The following is a 27,543-nucleotide window of genomic DNA, read 5'->3' on the forward strand; positions in this document are numbered from 1 at the left end:
AGTAAACAAAATATGGAAACAATCTAAGTGTCTGTCTGCAGATGAATGTATACAGAAGATGTGATATATATGTATACAATGGAATATTATTCTGCCATGAGAAAGATGGAATCCTGCAATTTGCAACTCCATGGATAGATCTTTAGGGCATTATGCTAAGTGAAGTAAGACGAAGAAAGACAATTACTCTATGATATCCCTTATATGTAGAATCCTGAAAAGTCAAAATTATAGAAATAGAGAACAGAATGGTGCTTGCCCAGGTCTAGGAGGTGGGGGTGATGGAAAGATGCTGGTCAACAGGTATAAACTTCCATTTATAAGATGAATAATTTCTGGGGATCTAATGTACAGCATGGTGACTATGGTTAACAATACAGTATTATATGCTGGAAACTTGCTAGAGAGTAGATCTTAAATGTTCTCACCCTAAAAAAGAAATAATTATGTGAGGTGATGGAGGTTTTAAGCAACTACTGTGATAATAATTTTGCAGTATGTAAGTGTATCAATTCAACACGTTGTACACCTTAAACACAATGTTACATGTCAATTATATTTCAATAAATCTAGAAAAGAAAATTTTTAAAGAAATATAAAAAGAAAACAAAAGAAACCAAAGGCAAAGTGTCAGGGTAAAAAAACACTGAAAGGACTTCCCCGGTGGGACAGTCATTAAGAATCTGCTTGCCAATGCAGGGGACATGGGTTTGAGCCCTTGTCTGGGAAGATTCCACATGCCATGGAGCAACTAAGCCCATGTGCCACAACTACTGAGCCTGCACTCTAGAGCCCACGAGCCACAACTACTGAAGCCCGCGCACCTAGAGTCCGTGCTCTGCAACAAGAGAGGCCACAGCAATGAGAAGCCTGCACACCGCAATGAAGGGTAGCCCCCGCTCGCCACAACTAGAGAAACCACAGCAACGAAGACCCAATGCAGCCACAAATATATAAATAAATTTATTTTTAAAAAAAACACTGAAATGCACGGGATAGTTGGGACTTCCCCTTAAGTGGGATAAAGACCAAAATAAGCTCAGAAAAAGTACCTGGTGAGGAATTACGGCTGAGGAGAAAACATAATGCAGAAAGCTAGTCCTACTATAATGGTTTCATTAATCACATGAAAGGAGAAGAGCACATAAGATGAATTCTTGCTGACAGTGCCTCAGCCTCAGATTTCTCCTCAGGGAGTTGTATTTTCCTAAGTTGGATCAATAAAATAATTAATAAATTACAAAATCAACACCACAGATTTTGCAAGAAAATTGTAATTGCTCAAGAGTGACAGAATCCAAAAAGAAATCATTAAAATAAACTTGATGAAAATACTTTTTAAAAAATTTAGTAAATATGAAGCATAATCTTAATATGAGAAATCTAAAACTTATATACAAAAATCCCCATAATTAAAAACTGGTATTTTAAGTATAAATACTGAGTTAGGCAAATAAGTTTAATGAAGAAAAATAAATTTAAAAAACAAACATACAAAATTAGGAATACTGAAACAAACTGAACTTCAATGAAATTAATAATTTAAAAAGAAATATGAAACCAAGACTGATCTCAAAATGAAAAAAAAAAAAGAAAGAAAAGAAAAGAAATCCAGAACAGTTGATACTGTAGCAAAGACTTTTACTCTTCTATCCCAATATTGCCCCCCATTTCCAAATTTTTGGCTGGGCATATGGCCTCCTGTGCCATTATCATTCTTATTATCATTCTTCATCTCCTTTGAAGCTAGGTATTTTTATATAAGGTTCTGGACAATAAGATGAAAGGAGTATTATGTGCAACTACTGGTAAGTGAGCTTAAAGGGAGGAGGTATACATTTTCTTCCCAGCTTCCTCCTTCCTATAGACTGTTAAGTAACTATGATGGCTAGGGCAAATATAGTCATTTGGGATAATGAGGTAGAGCCAAGTATTAGAGGATAATGAGGTAGACAAATGAAATAGAGGAATCCTGGTTGTCTCTGCCTTAGAGATACAGGACCAGCCCTGATTTGTTGGTACCTGAATTCCTACAGAGACTAATAAAATTCTGTCCTGTTTAAGCAACTGTTCTGGAAGATTTCTGTCACAGTCAATAATACTAGGTAAATCTATTAAGACAGATAAATGCTTATGGTAGAAAGAGAACATTTCAAAATGCTATCTTTGTGGCAGCCATAGAAATATGCTCCCAGATCCCCTTCAAGAGAACAAGCTGTGAGACACATAATTGGTGAACAAACTCCAGCCGCTCTATCTTTAGTTCTACTACTGTGTTCATGATGAGACCATGCTATTCTCAAGCCACCACTGGCTATTTTTCCAGCCAAAGGCTAAGCACAGTGAGGGTATTAGGGACTGGACCATTCTACCTGACATGGGACTCCTCTAATGGGAAAATTTTGGTCAGCAACTCCCCACTGGCCTAGATGAGACTTTCTCACAGCTGCATGAAGGTCTGAGATGGCAAAATAAAGAATCAGCAAGCTTAACGATCAAGAGATCAATAGAAACTATACAATCTGAAGATGAGGGGGAAAAAAAAGAGTGAAGAAAAATGAACACAGACTAGGAGAAATGTGAGACAGAAATAAGTACATCCACATACACATAATATGAGTACCAGAAGGAGAGGAAAGACAGAAGACTACTCAAAGAAATACTGGCTGAAAACTTCTTAAATTTGATTTTTTTTTTTTTAACACATTTTTTTTTTTTTTTTTTTTTTTTTTCCGGTACGCGGGCCTCTCACTGTTGTGGCGTCTCCCGTTGCGGAGCACAGGCTCCGGACGCGCAGGCTCAGCGGCCATGGCTCAAGGGCCCAGCCGCTCCGCGGCATGTGGGATCTTCCCAGACCGGGGCACGAACCCGTGTCCCCTGCATCTGCAGGCGGACTCTCAACCACTGCGCCACCAGGGAAGCCCTTAAATTTGATTTTTTAAAAACACTAGTATACATATCCAAGACACTCAATGAACCCTAAGCAGGATAAACACAAAGAGATACAAACACATGATACTCAAAATGCTGAAAGTAACAATACAGAGAAAACCTTAAAAGCTGCAAGAGGAAAACAATCCTTGATCTACAAGGCAGCCACAATAAAATTGACACCTGACCTCTCATTAGAAACAATGAAGGTCAAGGCAATGGGACAGCAATATTTCAAGTGCTGAAAGAAAAAACACTATCAACGAATAATCCTATAACTAGCAAAGTTACCTTCAAAAATGATTATACTCAGTGAAAGAAGCCAGACACAAAAGTCACATATTTTAGCATTCTATTCATATAAAATATCTGGAATAGATAAATACAGAGACTGAAGGCAGACTGGTGGTTGCCAGGAGCTGGGGGAGAGGGGAAGGGGGGAGTATATGCTTAATGGGTATGAGGTTTTATTTGGGGGTCATGAAAATGTTTTGTAACTAGATAGAGGGGTGGCTGTACAACATTGTGAAGGTACTAAATATCACTGAATTGTTTGCTTCAAAATTATTAATTTTATGTAAATTTCACCTAAAAAAAAAGATGAAATATATTCCCAGAGAATTCATTGCTAGCAGACTGGCCTAACAAGAAATAATAAAGGAAAAAAAAAAGAAATAATAAAGGAAGTTCCTGAGGCTGAAGGGAAGTGACACCAATCATTAAATCCTCATGAAAAAATGAAGAGTTCAAGTAAAGCACTAAGCAGAATATAGAACACACAGCAGGCTTGTCAATTTAATTTTATTGTCCTAGGCACTCTGTTCTATGTTTCTGGAGATGTGAACATTTGCAGATGAAACTTAATATGGCAACAATGAACAAAATGATGTGATATTCTTGTGCTATGGGTTAATTTTTTTGCTTCTGGATGGATGTGCTTTGTCATCAGTAATATCTTCAGACCTTCCATGGCCTTATTTATACTGCCTTGGGCCTCTCACTGGCATTCACAGATTCCAAACATGTAACCAGTATACTAGTTTTGAAACGCTTTTTAATGTATGTTTCCTTATTCTTCATAACCTTTCTCCATTTTAGTTTTACTGAAAAAAGAAAGACAGAGGGGAAGATGAGTGGGGGAAACACTTTCCTCCCCCTTGGAGGCCTGGGATAGAGAAGAAAGGCCATGGAGGTAGGGACATAGGCAGTTAAATGTCTGCTCAGAACTTCCCACACTCCAGGGCATTAAGGTGAAGTAAGAAAGGCAGTGAATTAAGAGGGCAAAGTGACATGGTCAAATTGGGGGAACCTTAAGTAGCCTTTGTGTCCCATGTAGCATATATCCTGAGTAGGGAGTGATAGGACCCTTGCAGAAGGCAAGATGACCCCACAGACTATTGCACATGGAAGCCAGGGATTCTTTGGAGGTTATGACAGAGATTCAGAGTCTATGGAGACAACAAGATCCAAGGGAGGAAAGATGAAAGGAGGGGGCCCTTGGATCATGACTGAGCTGAAAAACGTACCACAAATTCATCAGCTACAGAATGCCCAGAAAAAGAAGCCAGCTAAACTAGATTCAGTGGATACCAGTCAGCACACATTCATGGAGAATCACAGAGGATCCTCTTCCTCCCAAAGCTATGAAGATTTTCTTCTATATCTCAGATACCACCTTAAGAGAGGACAGGGTTTTAGAGAGGAATCTGAATAACTGAATAATTATTCAAAGAAATAGTTTACTGATAGGACTAAGTTTTGAATCAGACTGCATCAAAACTAGCTTTTCTTTTCATGCTAGTGATCAGAACTCTTAAGAGATATGCGAACAAATTTTTAAAATAAAGAAACTATATTTTTAACATACATATCAGTGTAGTATGAGTAATTCTGTGACTCATACATATGAAGTCATTGAATAAAGTTAAGGGACAAAGAAATATAGACTACATGTATGATGTGAGGAGGTAAATGGCTTTCAGACAAGGTTCAAATCTCTGAAGAATTTACAATCATAAAATTTACTTTAATAGAACAGTATCGGCCTTGGGCAAAATTCATCTTCATAGTTTAAGACATCTTGTCCAAAACAGCATTCACTGAGGATGTGTGATAGGTACAGAACTCCTGCTAAATAAAACAGGCTTGCAAGGAACTTATACCTTGGCTTCACCTTACCTTCTAACACCAGACTCAAGAAAATCTGCTTTCAATAAAGTTATGGTATCTGTTGTGTATACCTTAGTATAAATTAAATTAATGTATTAAATATCCAGGAAAAAAATATTCAAGTGTTTCCCCCAACCAGTTAACAGGATTAGTTTAACATTCAAAAATTGATGACTTTAAAGGAGGAGGCTCAAGATGGTGGAGTAGGAGGACATGGAGCTCACCTCCCGCCATAAACACATCAAAAATATATCTACACACGGAACAATTCTCACAGAAAACCAACAGGAAGCTGACAGAAGGACTCCTATACCTAACCAAAGCTGCAAGAAAGATCTCCACAAAACTGGGTAGGATGGGGGAAAAAAGGCATCAGGTTGGGACCTGCACCCCTGAGAGGGATCTGTAAGGAAGACAAGGTCCACACAGGCAGACCCTCGCCCTGGGGAATGATCAGGTTGACTCACAATCTGGGCATCCCAGTTCTGGGGTCTTACATGGAGACAAGCCCCCTTGCCTAATGGGATCTGCTGAGACAGAAAGAAGGGCTAGAGAAACCTAGATCCTACTCATGAGGTATGCTAGAGAAGCCTAGACCCTACTCATGAGGTGTGTGCATATGCTGGCTTGCTAACAATCAGGATGGAGAAAAGGTTGCACCGGCAGCAGCCACCTCACCGCACTTCCTAATCCTAAACAGTAAATGCCCCAGCCCTGCTCCCTCCACACCATAGCCTGGTGCGAGATCAGGGGAAAGATTTGTTTAGCTCCACAGAGGCAGACAGGGGGCGCCAGGGGTGTAATCTGGATGGAGCCATGGAGCCATTGTCAGTGTGCACACGGGAGGGTGGGTCTAGCCAGGGGAGACACTGTCAGCACGCACATCAGGCAGCAGGTCTAGCTGGGCAGACATTGTCAGCACATCGTGTAGTGCCACAAGAATGCATAGTGGCTAAGCGCTGAATCTCGGGCAGGTAGGTCCTGGGAGAGGGCTTGATCTAGCTATGCAGAAACAGCCCAGATGGCCTGGGGTGTGATCTGGAGGGAGCCACAGAGCTTCACTGTCAGCTTGCGCACAGTGGTGGTGGCAGCTCTAGCAGTGGAGACTTTTGTCAATGTGTGCACAGGGGCAGCAGAACCAGCTACCACAATGTCAGTGTGTGCACTGGGCAGTGCCACAAGAATGCATAATGGCTAAGTGCTGAATACTGGGCAGACAGGCCCTGGGCAGGAGTGCACAGCAGTTTGTTTCCCAGTGAGAGTGCTCCAGCCCCACCCATTCAACACAGCAGCTTAGCACCAGACCTGGGGCAGACAGCTCCTGGGAGACGTCTGCCACAGAGGCAGCCCAGATCTCAACTCCTGCCCACCTCAATTCCTGCAGCGACAACACCCCGACACCCAGCTCCAGTCTACTCCACACCACAGCCCTGCACTAGATCTGGGAGGAACAAAACAGAGAAAAGAATGCACCTTGTGCTGCTTCTGAGCAGAACCCTGGACACCTACACACGTGGCACATAGGTTTGCTATGAGCACATGGGCCTCACTTGCTTCAGCATTCACCTTCTTTGGGGTAGGGCATGCACTGAAGGGCAACAGAGCCTGAGAAACCTGACCTTAGGACTTCTACTCCAACATTTGGGAAGCAGACCCTGCCCCCGACAGGGTGGTGACAGCCATGGAACAAAGAAGAGACCCCACCTCCCATCTAGCACAGGCTCTGGATACCAAAAGACCAACTATCAAGGGAATAACAGGCAACACACTCTGAAGAAAAACGTGGCTAACATCCACACCAAAACCAGCCCTCGCACCAAAAATGTTGGACACACACAGTCTACATAGGGACACTCCCATGTAAAAACACCCCTTCAAGAACACAGTAGATAACTGTTTCTCCTAAATTCACAGAAGCAGAGAAAGTTAAGTAAAATGAAAGAGCAGAGGAATTACTCCTAAAAAAAGAACAAGAGAAATCCCCTGAAAGAACAAATAATGAAGCAGACCTCACCAGTCTACTGGACCCCAAATCCCCAAAAAAAGGGTAATAAAAATGCTATAGGAATTAAGAAAGATTATCAATAAAAATGAAGATCACTGTAACAAGGAGCTAGAAACTATGAAGGTGAACCAATCAAAATTAGACGATTCAATTGCCAGGATAAAAACCAATCTAGAGGCAATGAATAGCAGACTAAATGACACAGAAGAGTGAATAAGTGATCTGGAAGATAGAATAATGGAAATCACCCAATCAGAAAAGCAGACAGAAAGACAAATTTATAAAAAAAAAGAAAGAAACATGCAAGATCTATGGGATAATATAAAATGTGCCAAGCTATGAATAGGGGTTCCAGAAGGACAGGAGAGAGAAAAGGGGATCGAAAATGTATTTGAAGAAATCATGGCTGAAAAATTCTCAAACCTAAAGATGGAAACAGATATCCAGGTACAGGAAGCACAGAGAGTCCCAAACAAGATGAACCCAATCAAACTCATGCCAAAATATATCATAACTAAAATGAGAAAAGTTAAAGAGAGGATTCTAAACGCAGCAAGAGAAAAAGTCAGTTACAGGGAACCCCCATAGGCTATCAGCTGATTTCTCTATAGAAACTTTTCAGATCAGAAGGGAGTGACATGACATATTCAAAGTCCTGAAAGGAAAAAACCAGAAACCTAGGATACTCTACAGCAAGATTATCATTTAGAATAGGAGGAGAGATAAAGAATTTCTCAGACAAGCAGGGCTTCCCTAGTGGCACAGTGGTTAAGAATCCATCTGCCAATGCAGGGAACACGGGTTCAAGTCCTAGCCCGGGAAGATCCCACATGCCACAGAACAACTAAGGCTATGCGCCACAACTACTGAGCCTGTGCTCTAGAGCATGCGAGCCACAACTACCGAGCCCATGTGCTGCAACTACTGAAGCCCGCGCGCCTAGAGCCTGTGCTCCGCAAAAAGAGAAGCCACCACAATGAGAAGCCTGCACACCACAACGAAGAGTAGTCCCTGCTCGCTGCAACTAGAGAATGCCCACGCACAGCAATGAAGACCCAACACAGCCAAAAATAAAATAAATTTTAAAAAAAGAATTTCTCAGACAAGCAAAAATTATAGAATTCAGCAATACTAAACCTACCCTAAAAGAAATATTGAAGGCTCTTCTCCAAATAGACAAGAAACAAGAATCTATAGGAAAGGGAAAATCACAATAAGAAAGGTAAATATATAACAAGATTGAAGGCCACTTAAGCCAGTACATAGATTAAAAACAATAAAAGAAAATTTAAAGCAACATAACTACAATTAATAGCAAAAGGGTAAAACATAAATATGTAAAATAGGACATCAAAATCACAAAATGTGGGGGAGGTGTGAACTTGTATGACTATAAGTTTAACACAAGTAGAGATAGTCATGAGCCAACAAACTTGAACTCCACAGTCACCACAAATCAAAAACATATAACAGATTCACAAAAAACAAAGATAGGAACTCAAGCATAAAACAAAAGAAAACCATCAAACCACAAAGGAAAAAGAACAAAAAGAAGAAATGAACGAAGAACTGGAAAAACAACTGGAAAACAAGGTTTAAAATGGCAATAAGTATATACCTATCAGTAATTACTTTTAATATCAATAGATTAAATGCTCCAATCAAAAGACACAGGGTGGCAGATTGGATAAAAAAGAAAGAGCTACCGTATGATCCAGCAATCCCACTCCTGGGTATATATCCAGGAAAAATGAAAACTCTAATTTGAAAAGATACATGCACCCCAATATTCATGGCAGCACTATTTACAATAGCCAAGACATGGAAATAACCCAAGTGCCCATCAAGAGACGAGTGGCTTAAGAAGATGTGGTATATATACACAATGGAATGTTAGTAACCATAAAATGAATGAAATATTGCCATTTGCAGCAACATGGATGGACCTAGAGAATATTATACTTAGTGAAGTAAGTCAAAGACAAATATTATGATATCACATATATGGACTGTAAAGAAAAATATAAATGAATCTATATACAAAACAGAAACAGACTCACAGACATAGAAAACAAACTTATGGTTACCAAAGGGGAGGGGGAGGGACAAATTCGGAGTATGAGATTAACTGATACAAAGTACTATACAAAAAACAGACAGGCAACAAGGATTTACTCTATGGCACAGGATATTATACTCAATATCTTGTATTTATATTTCAACATCTATAATTGAAAATAATCTGAACATATATATTTATAACTGAATCTCTCTGGCTGTACACCTGAAACTAACACAATACTGTAAATCAACTATACTTCAATTTTAAAAATTGATCACTTTAATTGACCAAATTAACAGAAAAAAGGAGAAACATTATTTGATCAAGATCACATATACGGGCTTCCCTGGTGGCGCAGTGGTTAGGAATCTGCCTGCCAATGCAGGGGACACGGGTTCAAGCCCTGGTCCAGGAATATCCCACATGCCGCGGGGCAACCAACCCCGTGGGCCACAGCTGCTGAGCCTGCGCTCTGGAGCCCGCGAGCCACAACTACTGAAGCCCGCGCACCTACAGCCCGTGCTCTGTAACAAGAGAAGCCACTGCAATGAGAAGCCCATGCACCACAACAAAGAGCAAAACCAGCCAAAATAAAGAGATAAAATAAATTTATTTTTAAAAAAATTACATATACAAGAAAACTGTATGACAAAAGTCAATACCAATTCATGATAGACCCCCTTAGCAGGCTAGGAATAAAAGGAAATTTCCTTCATCTGTAAGAGTATTTACGAAAAAACTTTCATGGTATATTGTACTTACTGGTGAATCATTGAAAGTATACCCTTAAGACTGAGAATGAAACAAAGATGACTGCCACCACATCTATTCAGCATTATACTGAACATTTAGCAATTGAAATAAGGCAAGAAAAAAGGGGGGGGCATGAGAATTCAAAATGATGAAAAGTGTCTATTTGCAGATGATATATTTGTAAACATAATTCAGTTCAATTTGAAATAAAAACCTAAGCAGTTTTAATTGTGGAAATGGACTAATTCTAAAATTTCTAAGGAAATATATAAATCACTACAAATAGCTACAGCAATGTTAAAGAAAAACAAAGATGGAGATTTGTTTTCATTATCAGATACCAATATTTATAATAATAAAGACATGGTAATTAAGATAGAATGCTATTGACATAAGGAAAAATAAAACAGTGGAAGAGGATGTAAAGTCAGAAATACATATATTAACATGAATATGTCTTGAAAACAATATGGAGTGAAAAAATGAGTTGCAGAACTGTCAGTCCATTATGTTCCCTATTATTTAAAAATCTAAAACAGAGAGCAACATTATATAATATTCATATATACAAATCAGTGTGGTAAAAACATAAAACCACGGACACTTGATATACATAACATTCATGAAAGTGACTGACTCTGGGGACAGAGTATCTGTAATATTCTAATTATTTTATTGAAAAAAATCTCAAAGCAAAAATGACAAAATATTAAATATGCTAATTCCAGGTATTGGGTATATGGCTGTTTATTCTATTTCTCCCTCTCTCTTCCTAGATTTTAAAATAATAATTTTTTAAAAAGATGAGAGAGATGGAAGCAAAATCAGCTCTGTATTAGTTCAATTTTCTGTGTTCTCACTGATTTCAAGTTTATTCTCATCAATTCCTTCTTCTATTTTCTCACATTGTTTCTAATTTCTAGAACTATATTTTGTTCATTTTGTTTATATTTATTAACATATCATTATTATTCAGCCTGCAGGTTTTCTTCTGTACATTATTTTTTAGATGTTCTGTAACATAAATTTTTATGTCTTTCTTGATCTAAGTTGCTTATGCTAGTTTTAAATTTTCCATGTGGAAATGTTTTCTTTTTGAATTTTTATTATTAACTTCCTATGAAACTGCATTCTGGAACATGTACAGTTTGTACTTTTGAAATTTATTGAGTTTTATTCAGGCCTAATATATGGTCAGTTTTTTAGTTTTTCCATATCTAAAAAAAGGATATTAATTGTTTCCAGGCTATAAGCTATGATAATCAATTAGCTCTATCAAATTATTATTGGTAGTTATGTTCATTTTGTTGTCTGCTTTATGTGTCTATCATGAGCTAAGACAGACCAATAAAAGTTTCCTATTGATATGTTCCTTCTTATTTTTCACAGTATTCCTTATAGTAAATTTTCTGCAGTTTATTTGGTACAGAAGTAGTCCTAACCATTTATCTTTATTACCTAATGCACTTATCAGCATTTTAAAGCATCATTCTTTTTGTTTTTTTAAAGCTTATGGTCTTGGATGAATAGATAAAGATGTGGTACATATATACAACGGAATACTACTCAGCCGTAAAAAAGAATGAAATAATGCCATTTGCAGCAACATGGATGCAACTAGAGATTATCATACTAAGTGAAGTCAGAAAGAGAAAGACAAATACCATATGATATCACTTATATGTGGAATCTAAACTATGGCACAAATGAACTTATTTACCAAATAGAAACAGACTCACAGACATAGAGAAGAGGCTTGTGGTTGCCAAGTGGGAGGAGGGGGCTAGAGGGGTGGGCTGGGAGTTTGGGGTTAGCAGATGCAAACTATTACGCTTAGAATAGATAAACAACAAGGCCTACTATATAGCACAGGGAACTATATCCAATCTCCTGGGATAAACCATAATGGAAAAGAATATTAAAAAAAGAATGTATAGTTAAAAAAAATAAAAAAACAGCAAAAAAAAGGAATGTATATATGTGTATAACAGAATCACTTTGCTATATAGCAGAGATTATCACAACACTGTAAACCAACTATACTTCAATAAAAAAATAAAGCTCACTGTCTTGAATTTTATAGTACCTGATATTAACAAATAGCCTTTTTTCTTTCTTTTAAACTGCATTGATATGGCTTTACTTAAACAATGTTTAAAATTTCTCTGGGTCAAAAGCTTCCCATCTATAAAATGAAAAGATTGGAATAAATATTCTCTTAAATTCTCTTTTAAGAGTTAATCATTCTCAATAGAAAAGGGCACAACTAGGAAAATGATGAGATTCTTTCATGAATCCTGGGTTTTTTGACAGACTGTAAAAATATAGTCTTTTCTAATAGGAAATTTTGCTTTTCTAATTATCATATGTTTATTTACTACCTAGAATCCAGTTAGTAGTTTGCCATTGGTAGTTCACTATTTCAGGTAACATTACCTATTCCATATCAGGTATTTGAGGAGATATAATATTCAGCAATTTTTGCTATTAACTTTCTTATCTTGATTAATGGCAACACTAACACCTTTTCTGAAAAATGGAACTGTAGCATAAGTTTGTTTTGTTTTTTTTGCGGTACGTGGGCCTCTCACTGTTGTGGCCTCTCCCGTTGCGGAGCACAGGCTCCGGACGCACAGGCTCAGCAGCCATGGCTCACGGGCCCAGCCGCTCCGCGGCATGTGGGATCTTCCCAGACCAGGGCACAAACCCATGTCCCCTGCATCGGCAGGTGGACTCTCAACCACTGCACCACCAGGGAAGCCCTGTAGCATAAGCTTTGATTCCTACCTCTTCTTCAACACCTAGGTACAATGTGTCAACAAGTTCATTTACCTCAGTCTCACCAATACCTCCTAAATCTCAACTCTTCTATTTCCCCTATATGTTAAAGTAGTGGAACAGGAGAATGAAACAATTGAAACTTTTTTTTCTGACAGCTCAGAGACTATTTGAGGGTCTCATAGTAGTTGAGGTTTTCATTATGAATATTAACTGCCACTGAAGAGAATGAGAAAATAATTCTTATTTGAGCCCTGGAGTTATGGTGTTTTATTCAATAAGTTACCAACCTACTAGATGTGCCCAGCACTGGTTTAGAGCCTAAGGATATAGCTGTAAGACAGACATAAGTTCTGGTCCTCCTGGAACTTACATACTAGTTGAGGGAAACAAATGAAAACATAAACATGTAAATAGGTAAGATAGAATAAGATAGTGTAATTGGTTGATCTTATGCGTCAACCTGACTGGGTCGCAGGTTGCCCAGACATTTGGCTGAACATTACTCTGGGTGTGTCTGTGAGGGTATTTCTACATGAGATTAACATTTGGGTCAGTAAAGTGAGTAAAGCAAATCGTCCTCCCTAATATGGGTAGGCCTCATCCAATCAATCGAAGACCTGAATAGAACTGAGTAAGAGGGAGCTGTTTGAGTTGGGACTTTAGTCTTTTCTGGTAGCTTTACTAGCATGTTCAAAGTTCCCCAGGGATAAACTTTGTCTGTTCCAAGTGTGGAAAAAGCTAGTATCGCTGAAAGACAGTGAATGAGGGAGGGTGTAGCAGAAGATAATGGTAAAGACATAGGAAGAAGGCATATCATGAAGGGTTTTGTAAAGGACAATAAGAACCTGGATTTTATTCCAAGTGTAATGGGAAGCCATTAGATGATTTTAAGCAGAGAAGTTAACACCTCAGGTTTTTAAATTATCACTTCAGTTGTTCTCTGGAGAATGGACTACAGATGGTTAAGAATGTATGCAGGGAGATTAACAGGCAGTTACTGAAGTACTTCCAGGTAAGAGATGATACGGCCTGGGTTACAAGAGCCATGGAAATGTTGACAAGTGATCAGATTTGAGATATGATGAAAAACTGGACTAATCTGATGATTATTTTAGAAAGTCATTTTATTTGCATTTCATTAATCATGAGTGAGGCTGAGGTCATACAGGACTGTGGTTAAGTTTACAGGCTTCACAGTTACACCACCTGGGACTAAATCCTGATTCTACTACATCCTTTACCTATGACCTTGAGCAAATTTCTTAATCTTTCTATGCTTGTTTCTTAACTCCTGAAAAAAAAAAAAGATTCTTTATGAAGTCTATATGAGGTAATCGCTGAAAAGCTTTAACAATAGAGATTAGTTTTTATTATTATTTACAATTTTTATCGGGCATTTGTTCTTACTTTTTCAATTGTGGATTTGTTTTTCATGTCCTATATGCAGTTTTCTATTGGATTTTAATTTGGTTTGTAAATATGTACTTAAATACCAGATTGGGTCTGCCATATGTATTACTAAGATTATTGTCAAGTTTTGCCAATTTACTTTATGGTGATTGTATCAATAGGAGAATATAATTTTTATGTACTTAAATTTAGTTGAGCTTCTTTTTTTACTGCCTATGAGTTTGATATTATGCCAAAAAAACAGCTAGTGACTGTAGAAAATACACTCAAGATGGTTGTCTTGCAGTAATCAGAACTCTCATACACTGTTAAGAGTACAATTTTGGACAATCACTTTGGAAAACTGTTTGGCAGTATCAATAAAAGGTAATCTTAAACATAACTTATGACTCAGAAATTCTACTTTGGTAGAAAGAAATATGTACATATGTACAACAAAAACCTACAAGAAAATTCATAGGAACAATATTTTAATTGTTCCCAAATAAAAACTACCTAAATGCCTATCAGTAATAGAATGGATACATAAAATTATGGTTTATTCACATTAATTAAATAATATACAGTAGTAAGGTTAAGTAAACTACTTACATGCAATGATTCAACATGAATCTGACAAACAAAATATTGAGCAAAAGAAGTCAGACACAAAGTATATAGGTTACATAAAGTTTAAAAATAGGCATAAATAATCTATAGTGATATAATCTGAACAGTGGTTACCCCTGGGGTGAGGGTAATAACTGGGAAAGGTGCAGGAGTCTAATGGGTGTTAGTGTAATATTCCATTTCTTGATCCAGTGCTTATGCTGGTTAAACACGTATTCACTTTGAAAATTAACTGAGGAAAAAACTAGAGATCAGAGAAGCTGCTAGATAGGGGCACCCGGTCAAAGAAAGGCATATCTCAGTATGGCAAAGCTTTGAGCTAAGGCTGAAAAGGCAGTAAAGTGAGATTTGTTCAGTAGTTAAGAGTGCAGGATAAATCTGAAAGAGAAAGATTCCAAAAGAAGTCTGAAGAAAAAGGATGAAGTTCTGAGGAAAAGGAAATGTCCTTGAAGAGGAGACAGGCATTACTTATTCTAAGAGTAAAATGAAGAAGAAATAAGGAACCATGGATTCAATTCATTAAAACCACAAACATTCACAAAAACCACATATACCAGGCATTGTTCTAGGGGCTGGAGATACAGCAGTAAACCAAATAAAGCATACTTTGTTCACATTCTAGTGGACTAAAATTATAAGAATTTACCATAAATGATTACTTCAGACTGTGGCTGAATCTCAGCAAACACACATGGAAAAAGATAATTATACAGGGTCATTTGAAAGACACATCCCATCTATTTCTTCAGATATTCTAGTTTTTTTTAAAAATAAGGTATGAAAGCATAGAATAATGTGGTAAAATGCATTAATCTTAAGTGTACAAACTGAGACATTTTTATACATTTATGTATTTGTGTACCTACCACTCAGGTCAAAATACAAAGCATTTTCAGCATACTAGAAGATTCCCTCATGTCCCTTCCCAGTAAATACCCCTTCAGGGGTAACCACCATTTTCTATCACTGAGATTAGTTTTCTAACTTCATATATATGGAATCACATAGAATGTATTCTCATTTCTGACTTCTCTTATGACATATGTTTGTGAGATTATCTATGTTGTTATAAGTAGCAGTAATCTGCTTTAGGGAGTGTGTGTGTGTGTGTGTGTGTGTGTGTGTGTGTGTGTGTGTGTGTTTATGTGTATAGTGTCCAATTGCATGAAATACTATAATTTATTCCATTTTCTGTTGATGTTGATTTGCGTTCTTTCCAATGTTGGGCTATTTTGACATATATTCTTTGCCTTATCCTCGATCAAAACAGACCATCAGTGGGGAGTTCCCTGGTAGTCTAGTGGTTAGGATTCGGCACTTTCATTGCCATGGCCCGGATTTAACCCCTGGTTGGGGAACTGAGATTCTGCAAGCCGTGTGGCATGGCCAAGACTTTAAAATTATTTAAAAAAAAAAAAAAAAACACTAGAAAAGCTGCGTTTACCAACTATGGGAAGTCTCACTACAATGTATTCATTGACCTAGGTGCCAATGAAATACTTACTTCTGCTAATAAATGTTCATTTTTATCCTTATGGACAATGCAAATTATGTAATGAATTTCTGCCCTTGTTTACCTATTATAATGAAATTCAAAATTGAAGCCCAACTTTAATCTCTCTGAATGAAAGCATTTCTGCATAATCATATTTTAACTCTTTCCTGGTCTTAATCTTCCAACTCTGTTTCCTCTGAAAATATGTTTTATCTGTATAGGATTTTCCAATTTAGTGTATGGATTACTGCAATTCCCTTAAACTGCACTGTAAAATAAGGCAGGGAACAAATATACTACTTAAAATTTACCTGCAACTCAGTCATTTCCTTTTCTTTCTGGGAGTGGACTGCGCCTGAGAAGGCAGAGCTGGAGAAGAGAATAAAAGCCATTAAACAAGGTTTGTTTTGCAGTTTCAGAAATCTGCGCCCACAAGGTAGATTAAAGGTCTCTCTATAGCAAAATGATACTTAGAGCCATCAGAAAGGCCAAGAATATACATTCCCCAGGTATAAAGATGACTACTACATCATGTGGAACTTATGCATATGGTGAACAGGAATAGGAGTACACGTGTAGGAGATGCCCCATGAATTTATCAATAGCTCTGTATCAGAGAATAAACAGTTCACATGGAGCAGAAAGATATATAGCTTCACGAAAGCACATCACCAAGAAAATTATGAAACTGACAACACACCTAAGGTATTTTAATGTATTGAGGCTTTTAAAAGAAATATTTTAACTACAAACTAAATGGGAATTTAACTAAAATGGTGGCGATTTTATATTTTGAGAAAAGAGTCAGGAGAAGTTTGTGTGTGTGAGTGATGTGTATCAGAGGTACTGGTGGTGGTAAGAACGTTTAATTCTTATTTTCCATAGTATAAAAAATCTAAATCTGAAAAGTGTCAAATAATAGCAGGATAAACATATGATTTGGAAAAACAGAGTAAACAAAAGAAGGCACAGTTAAGAGTTGAAAGTGATTCTGGGGACAGGAATTAGAGATGGGGAGAAAAAAGGAACAGGGTCTAGTTTTTCTTATTCTTATTACAAGTCTAGTAGCATTATTTGATTTTTTTAAAAACAATTAACATATTATTTTGCCCAAATACAAACTGAATCATAAAACAATGTACTATGTACGATTAATAATATTATGTATTATGTAATATTCATAATATAATGTACATGCTTATAAGCATGGGGTAAATAATGCATGATTATAAGTATAATGTAGTATGTACCATCAACAGGTTAATGCAGGGGTCCCCACATCCCCGGCGGTCTGCGGCCTGTCAGGAACCGGGCCACACAGCAGGAGGTGAGTAGCGCCAGAGCAAGGCACTCCCCATCGCTAGCATCACCGCCTGAACCATCGCTCGCTGGCATTACGGCCTGAATCATGCCCCCCGCCACAGTGGAAAACCTGTCTTCCAGGAAACTGGTCCCTGGTGCCAAAAAGGTTGGGGACCTCTGGGTTAACATACACTCTTATAAGCATGGGGTAATTAATTAATGCACGGTTATACATATAATGTATTATGTGTGGCAGCGGTTCCCAACCTTTCTGGCACCAAGGACCGGTTCTGTGGAAGAGAATTTTTCCACGGATGGTGGCAGGGGGGATGGTTCAGGCGGTAATGCGAGCAATGGGGAGTGGTAGATGAAGCTTTGCTTGCTTGCCCACCGCTCACCTCCTGCTGTGCGGCCTGGTTCCTAACAGGCCACAGACCAGTATCGGTCCACAGCCCGGGGGTTGGGGACCCCTGATTTATGATATAATATATATGCAATTCCAGGACACCGAAACCAAACAACTCTCATATCAACACAATGAGGTCTATATTACGGACAATGCTCAGAAATTTGTGGATCAAATCATAGTTTTATACCCATTTTAGTACCACTAAAATACTTTGAAAAATGATCTGCATCAATATTATAAATTCATTAAGAAGCTAAACAGCATTAACCTTTTAAGTTAAAGACTGGGAGTTAGGGGGACTTCCCTGGTGGCACAGTGGTTAATTATCCGCCTGCCAATGAAGGGGACATGGGTTCGATCCCTGGTCTGGGAAGATCCCACATGCTGTGGAGCAACTAAGCCCCTGCGCCACAAGTACGGAAGCCCGCGCACCTAGAGCCCGTGCTCCTCAACAAGAGAAGCCACCACAATGAGAAGCCCACGCACCACAACAAAAAGTAGCCCCCACTTGCCTCAACTAGAGAAAGCCTCGAGCAACAACAAAGACCCAATGCAACCAATAAATAAATAAATAAAAATATCTTAAGGAAAAAAAAAAAGACTGGGAGTTAAAACTCCCCTTAATGATATGCTACAACTGGATACAGCAACATGATTTATTATTATTCTATCAATAATTCTACTCCTATTTATTATATTCCAACTAAAAATTTCAAAATATATTATTCAAACCCAGAGTTGAGGTCTACCAAAATACAAAAACAACCTACCCCTTGAGAAACAAAATGAACGAAATCTACTTGCCTCTTTCATTATCCCAACAATAATAGGACTTCCTATCATTATCTTAATTATCATATTCCTGAGCATTTTACTCCCAACACCTAATCAACTAATCAATAATCGTATAATTTCTATTCAACAATGACTAGTTCAGCTAACACTGAAACAAATAATAGTTATTCACAATCACAAAGGACAAACCTGAGCACTAATACTAATATCACTCATCTTATTTATTGGATCAACAAATCTATTAGGGGGCTTCCCTGGTGGCGCAGTGGTTGAGAGTCCGCCTGCTGACGCAGGGGACGCGGGTTCGTGCCCCGGTCAGGGAAGATCCCACATGCCGCGGAGCGGCTGGACCCCGTGAGCCATGGACGCTGAACCTGTGCGTCCGGAGCCTGTGCTCCGCAACGGGAGAGGCCACAACAGTGAGAGGCCCGTACCGCAAAAGAAAACAAACAAACAAACAAAAATACCAAATCTATTAGGACTATTACCACATTCATTTACACCTACTACACAACTCAATAAATCTAGGAATAGCAATTCCCCTAAGGGCAGGAACTGTAATTACAGGCTTTTGTCATAAAACAAAAGCATCCTTAGCTCATTTTCTACCACAAGGAGCACCAGTTCCTTATTCCTATACTAGTAATCATAGAAACTATTAGCTTATTCATTCTTAACCAATAGCTTTAGCGGTACAATCAACAGCTAACAACACAGCAGCACATCTATTATTCATTTAATTGGAGGAGTGACTCTAGCATTGCTGAATATTAGCACCACCACAGCCCTCATTACATTTATTATCCTTGTATTACTTACTATCCTCGAAATCGCCATTGTCATAATTCAAACTTATGCGTTTACCTTACTAGTAAGTCTTTATCTACATGACAATACACAATGACCCACCAAACCTATGCATATCACATAGTAAATCCCAGTCCCTGACCCCTTATAGGAGCTCTCTCAGCCCTTCTAATAATAACATCAGTCCTAATTACATGATTTCACTTCAATTCAACATTATTATCACTAGGCCTTAACAACGTATTAATGATGATGAGACATCATCTGAGAAATCATTTCCCAAGGCCATTATACATCAGTTGTTCAAAAAGGACTTCGATATGGAATAATCTTATTATTTCAGAAGTCTTCTTTTTTACTGGCTTTTTTGAGCCTTCTATCACTCAAGCCTTACCCCTACACCTGAACTAGGTGGATGCTGACCACCAACAGGCATCCGTCCCCTAAATCCATTAGAAGTAACACTTCTTAATACCTCTGTATTAAGGGTATCCATTACCTGAGCCCACCACAGCCTCATAGAAGGAAACTGCAAACACATACTCTAAGCTCTTATTACAATTGCCCTAGGCTTTCATTTTACAAGTCTACAGGCCTTAGAATACTATGAAACATCCTTTACAATTTCAAATGGATCAGCTTTCTTCATAGCTACAGTATTCCACAGACTACATGTAATTATGGCTCTACTTTCCTTATCATTTTCTTCTTACATCAATTAAAATATCACTTCTCATCTAACCACCATTTTGGCTTCGAAGCTGCTGCCTGATATTGACATTTTGTAGATGTAGTATGACTATTCCTTTACATATTCATTTATTGATGAGGATCTTATTCTTTTAGTATTAAACAGTACAGTTGACTTCCAATCAATTAGTTTCAGTATAATCCCAAAAAGAATAATAAATCTAATACTGACATTAATTACAAACATAGCACTAGCCTAACTAATTGTATTAATTGCATTCTGACTTCCCCAATTAAATATTTACACAGAAAAAAACAAGTTCTTATGAATGTGGGTTTGACCCTATAGGACCAACACACGTACCATTTTCCATAAAATTTTTCTTAGTAGCCATTACATTCCTTCTTTTCAACTTAGAAATTGCTCTCCTTTTACCCTTACCCTGAGCATCTCAGACAAATAATCTGAAAACAACACTCATTATAGCTTTATTCCTAATTTTATTACAAGCAACAGCCTAGCCTAACCAAAAAGGACTAGAATGAACTGAATATGGTAGTCAGTTTAAACTAAATTATTTTGACTTGTTAGATTATGATTAAGTTCACTACCAAGCGCCTTTAGTTTATATAAATATTATTATAGCATTCACAGTAGCTCTTGTAGGATTATTAATATATCGATCTCACCTAATATCTTCACTATTATGCCTATAAGGCATAATACTATCACTATTCATTATAGCAACCCTGATCATTCTAAATACACATTCTACCCTAGCCAGCATAATGCCAATTGTTCTGCTAGTATTCACAGCTTTCAAAGCCGCACTCGGACTGTCCTTACTAGTAAGGGTATCAAACATATACGGCACTGATTATGTACAAAATCTTAATCTCCAATGTTAAAAATTATTATTCCTACAATTATACTAACACCACTAACTATGACTATCAAAGAATAGCATAATCTGAATTAATACCACAGTCCACAGCTTATTAATTAGTCTCATGAGTCTTTTCTTCTTAATCAATTTAATGACAATAGCCTCAACTTTTCACTAATTTTTTTTCCAACTCCTTATCAGCACCATTATTAATTTTAACATGATTCTTTCCGTTAATACTAATAGCCAGCCAAGTTCACCTATTCAAACAATCATTAACTCAAAAAGATATATTACCATGCTAATTATATTACAAATATTCTTAATTATAACACTCACTGCCATAGAATTAATCTTATTTTATATTTTATTTGAAGCAACACTAGTCCCGACACTTCTCATTACCCGGTGGGGTAATCAAACTGAACGACTTAATGCAGGAGTTTATTTCTTATTTTATACACTAGTAGGATCGCTTCCACTCTTAGTAGCACTAGTACATATTCAAAATATCACAGACTCACTAAATTTTCTAATACTTCAATATTGAACACAAGCAATATCCATCTCCTTATCCAACATTTTCATATGACTAGCCTGTATAATAGGCTTTATAGTAAAATACCCCTTACAGCCTTCACCTTTGATTACCTAAAGCATATGTAGAAGCCCCCATTGCAGGATCCATAGTCCTTGCAGCCATACTACTAAAACTCGGAGGCTATGGTATACTATGAATTACAACAATACTAAACCCATTAACAGATTTCATAGCATACCCTTTCTCATATTCTCCTTATGAGGAATAATCATAACGAGTTCAATTTGTTTACACCAAACAGACTTAAAGTCACTTATCACATATTATTCTGTCGGTCACATAGCACTTGTTTTCGTAGCCATTCTTATCCAAACACCTTGAAGTTATATAGGAGCCACCGCTCTAATAATTGCCCACGGCCTCACATCATTCATATCATTCTGCCTCACAAATTCAAATTACTAACGAATTTACAGCCGAATGATAATTCTAGCCAGAGGTCTACAAACATTCCTCCCATTAATAGCAACAGTGATGACTACTAGCAAGCCTAACAAACCGAGCTCTACCCCCAACTATTAAGCTAATTGGAGAACTATTTGTAGTAGTATCATCCTTCTCATGATCAAATGTCACCATTATCCTAATAGGAATTACTATAGTAATTACTGCCTTATATTCTCTATATATGTTAATCATAGCACAACAAGGCAAATATACAAACTCTATCAATAATATTAAGCCATCATCCATACGAGAAAATGCTCTCATAACTCTTCACATTTTACCTCTCTTACTCCTATCATTAAGTCCCAAAATCATTTTATGGCCCTTGTACTGTAAATATAGTTTTAAAAAACACTAGATTGTGAATCTAGTAACGGAAGACTAAACCTTCTTGTTTACCAAAAAAGTATGCAAGAACTGCTAATTCATGCCTCCATATCTAATAGTATGGCTTTTTCAAGCTTTTAAAGGATAGTATTGATCCATTGGTCTTAGGAACCAAAAAGTTGGTGCAACTCAAAACAGAAGTAATAAACTTATTTACCTCTTTCACACTAGTTACACTAGTTATACTAACAATACCAATCATAATAACAAATACCAACATCTACAAAAGTAACATATATCGATCCTATGTAAAAACCACTATTTCATATGCTTTTATCACCAGCTTAATTCCAACAATAATATTCATTCACACAGGACAAGAAAGAATTATCTCAAGCTGACATTGAATTACTATCCAAACCCTTAAATTATCACTTAGCTTCAAACAGACTCTTTCTCAATACTATCTGTGCCAGTAGCATTATCTGTCACGTGATCTATTATAGAATTTTCAATCTGATATATGCACTCAGATCCTAACATCAATCGATTCTTTAAATACTCCTTTTTCTTATCACAATACTAATTTCTTATCACTGCTAACAATCTTTTCCAGCTTTTCATTGGATCAGAAGGAGTTGGAATTATATCTTTTCTACTTATCGGGTGACAACATGGATGAGCAGAGGCAAATACAGCCGCTCTCCAACAGTTTTATATAATCGCATTGGAGATATTGGATTTATTATTATCAGTAGCATGATTCCCATTTAACTTAAATGCATGAGACCTACAATAAATATTTATACTTAACCTAAATCACCCAAACCTGCCTCTAACAGGACTTGTATTGGCCACAACTGAAAAATCCGCCCAATTTGGCATCACAAATGACTTCCCCCAGCAATAGAAGGCCCTACCCCCACCTCAGCCCTACTCCACTCAAGAATAGTTGTAGCAGGTATTTTTTTTATAGTTGTTTTCTTTTTTTTTTTTTGGCTGTGTTGGGTCTTAGTTTCTGTGCGAGGGCTTTCTCTAGTTGTGGCAGGCGGTGGCCACTCTTCATCGCGGTGCGTGGGCCTCTCACTATCGTGGCCTCTCTTGTTGCGGGGCACAGGCTCCAGACGCGCAGGCTCAGTAGTTATGGCTCACGGGCCTAGTTGCTCCGCGGCATGTGGGATCTTCCCAGACCAGGGCTCGAACCCGTGTTCCCTGCATTAGCAGGCAGATTCTCAACCACTGCGCCACCAGGTACTTTTCTACTTATCTGCTTTTACCCTTTAACAGAGAATAATAAATTTACCCAAACAATAATATTATGTATCGGAGCAATTACCACATTATTTACAGCAGTATGCACTCTTACCCAAAATGACATTTAAAAATTGTTGCCATCTCTACTTCATGCCAATTAGGCCTTATAATAGTAACAATCAGTATTAACCAGCCTTACCTAGCATTTCTCCATATTTGCACACATGCCTTTTTCAAGGCCATACTATTTACATGCTCTAGATCCATTATTCATAGCCTAAATGATGAGCAAGACATTCAGTAGACAGGTTTATTTAAAGCAATACCTTTTACCACAACAGCCCTCATTATTGAAGTCTCGCACTGACAGGAATACACTTCCTCAAAGGATTCTACTCTAAAGACCTAATCATCAAAATCGCTAACATGTCATATACCAATACCTGAGCCCTACTAATAACTCTCGTCGCCACATCCCTTACAATTGTCTATATCACTCACATTATTCTCTTGCACTATTAGGACAAACGTTTCCACTTTAATTCTAATTAATGAAAACAACCCACTCCTAATCAATTCTATTACATGTTTACTAACTGGAAGTATTTTTGCTGGATTTCTTATCTCCAACAATATTCCCCCAACAACAATTCCACAAATAACTATACCTTATTATTTGAAACTAACTGCCCTTGCTGTAACCATCTGGCACTGAAATCAACCTCACCGCACAAAACTTAAAATTTAAGTACCCTTCAAATTTCTTCAAATTTTCCAACCCCCTAGGGTATTTCTCCATTATTATACACAACTTCCCACCATACTTAAATTTATCAGCAAGCCAAAAATCACATCAGCCTTCCTAGATTTAATCTGACTAGAAAGTATCTACCCAAAACTACTTCCCTTATTCAAATAAAAATTTCTATGCTAGTATCACACCAAAAAGGCCTAATCAAACTATATTTTCTTTCATTCCTCATTACCCTCACCCTAAGCATAATTCCGTTCAATTACCACGAGTAACCTCTATAATAACCACAACACCAATAAGCAATGATCAACAGGTAACAATTACTAATCAAGTACCAGAGCTATACAATGTCGCAATTCCTATAGCCTCTTCACTAAAAAAAACCCAGAATCACCCGTATCATAAATTACCCAATCCCCTAGTCCATTAAACTTAAATACAATCTCCACTTCTTCATCCTTTAAAACAGGGGTCCGCAACCCCCGGGCCACGGACTGGTACTGGTCCACGGCCTGTTAGGGACAGGGCAGCACGGCAGGAGGTGAGTAGTAAGCAAGCGAGGGAAACTTCATCTGCTCCTCCCCATCGCTCGCATTACAACCTGAACCATCCCCCACCCCCCTACCCCCCCGACCATTTTTTCATTGAAGAAAAAATGTCTTTGGCACCTGGTGCCAAAAAGGTTGGGGACTGCTGCTTTAAAACATAGAATACTATTGAAAATTCGATCAACCCTGAAAGAAATATACCTAGAACGGTCTTACTAGAAACTCAAACTTCAGGATACTGCTCAGTAGCCATAGTTGTCATATAACCAAATACTACCAACATTCCCCCTAAATAAATAAAAAATGCTATTAGACCCCAAAACGAACCACCAAAATTCAACACAATCCCACAACCAAAACCACCACCTACAATCAACCCAAGTCCACCATAAATAGGTTTTTTAAAAAATTTATTTATTTTTGGCTGTTTTGGGTCTTTGTTGCTGTGCACGGGCTTTCTCTAGTTGTGGCGAGCGGGGGCTACTCTTCGTTGCAGTGTGCAGGCTTCCCATTGCGGTGGTTTCTCTTGTTGCGGAGCATGGGCTCTAGGCACGCAGGCTTCAGTAGTTGTGGCTCACAGGCTCTAGAGTGCAGGCTCAGTAGTTGTGGTGCACAGGCTTAGTTGATCCACGGCATGTGGGATCTTCCCAGACCAGGGCTCAAACCCACGTCCCCTGAATTGGCAGGCGGATTCTTAACCACCCCTGAATTGGCAGGCGGATTCTTAACCACTGAGCCACCAGGGAAGCCCTAGGTGAAGGTTTTGAAGAAAAACCTACAAGACTAATTACAAAAATAGTACTTAAAATAAATATAATGTATGTTATCATTATTCTTACATGGAATCTAACCATAGCCAATGACATGAAAAATCACTGTATTTCAACCATAAGAATACTTAATGACCAACATCTGAAAATCATCCATCAACAAAAATTAACAATGCATTTATCGATCTCCCAGCTCCATCAAACATTTCATGATGATGAAATTTTGGTTCCCTACTGGGCATTTATTTTTGTTTTTTTTCTGGGGTTTTTTTGGCCCCGCCACAAAAAGATCCCCGCCCTGGCTTGCAGGGATCTTAGTTCCCTAACCAGGGATTGAACCTGGGCCCTCAGCAGTGAGAGCACAGAGTCCTAACCACTGGACCACCAGGGAACTCCCTAGTTCTACAAATCTTGACAGGCTTATTCTAGCAATACATTATACATCAGATACAATAACCACTTTTTAATCAGTAACACATATCCAAGACGTAAACTATGGATGAACTATCCGAAATCTACATGCAAATGGAGCCTCCATCTTTTTTATTTGCCTATTTATTCATGTAGGACAAGGATTATACTATGGATCCTACCTTTTTAAAATATTTACTTATTTTATTTATTTTCTCCCTTTTTAACTTTTTTGGCTGCATCGGGTCTTAGTTGTGGCACACGGGATCTTCGTTGAGGCATGCAGGATCTTTTGTTATGGCATGTGGGCTCTTCATTGTAGTGCTTAGGCTTCTCTCTAGTTGTGGTGTGTGGGTTTTCTCTCTCTAGTTGGGGCGTGTGGGCTCCAGGGCGCACGGGCTCTGTAGTTGTGGCCCTCGGGTGAGCACGTGGGCTCTGTAGTTTGTGGCACGTGGGCTCTCTCATTGAAGCACGTGAGCTCAGTAGTTGTGGCAAAAGAGCTTGGCATCCCCCATGGCATGTGGGATCTTAGTTCCCCGACCAGGGATAGAACCCATGTCCCCTGCATTGGAAGGTGGATTCTTTACCACTGGACCACCAGGGGAGTCCCAGATCCTATACCTTTTCAGAAACATGGAACACTGGAATCATCTTATTATTTACAGTCATAGCTACAGCATTCATGGGCTATGTCTTACCTTGAGGACAAATATTCTGAGGAGCAACAGTTAATACTGTTCTCCTCTCAGCAATCCCATGTATCCGCACAAGCCTCGTCAAATGAATCTGAGGTGGCTTTTCAGTAGATAAAGCAACTCTTACACGATTCTTCGCCTTCCATTTTATTCTCCCATTTATAATTGCAGCACTAGCAGCTGTCTACTTACTATTCCTCTACAAGACAGGCTCCAATAATCCTACAGGAATCTCATCTGATATAGACAAAATTACATTTCACCCCACTGTACAATCAAAGACATCCTAGGTGCCTTGTTACTAATTTTAATACTATTAGTGCTATTTTCACCCAACCTACTAGGAGACCCAGACAACTACACTCCAGCAAACCCTCTCAACACACCACCTCATATCAAGCCAGGGTGATATTTTCTATTTGCACATGTAATTCTACAATAAATTCCTAATAAACTAGAAGGAGTATTAGCCCTAATCTTTTCAATCTTAATTCTAGCATTTATCCCAATTCTTCACACATCCAAACAACGAAGCATAACATCTCCACATCTCAGCCAGTGCCTATTTGGAGTACTACTAGCAGACCTATTAACACTAACATGAAGTGGAGGACAACCCGCAGAACACCCC

At 38.1% G+C, this 27,543-nt stretch overlaps 1 protein-coding gene across 2 annotated transcripts in view; it reads right to left on the reverse strand.

Moving 5' to 3' along the window:
- Window positions 1-27,543, reverse strand: part of ZNF569 (zinc finger protein 569) — a 60,863-nt gene that overhangs the window by 15,361 nt on the left and 17,959 nt on the right. For both annotated transcript variants that reach the window (XM_082862961.1, XM_082862960.1), the window contains one exon: window positions 16,527-16,584. In XM_082862961.1, coding sequence (XP_082719087.1) covers window positions 16,527-16,584 — 58 coding nt within the window. The remainder of the gene's footprint in view (window positions 1-16,526; window positions 16,585-27,543) is intronic.

The sequence above is a fragment of the Leucopleurus acutus genome, assembly GCF_964270905.1.
Source record: "Leucopleurus acutus genome assembly, chromosome: 20".
In the NCBI taxonomy this organism is placed as follows: domain Eukaryota; kingdom Metazoa; phylum Chordata; class Mammalia; order Artiodactyla; family Delphinidae; genus Leucopleurus; species Leucopleurus acutus.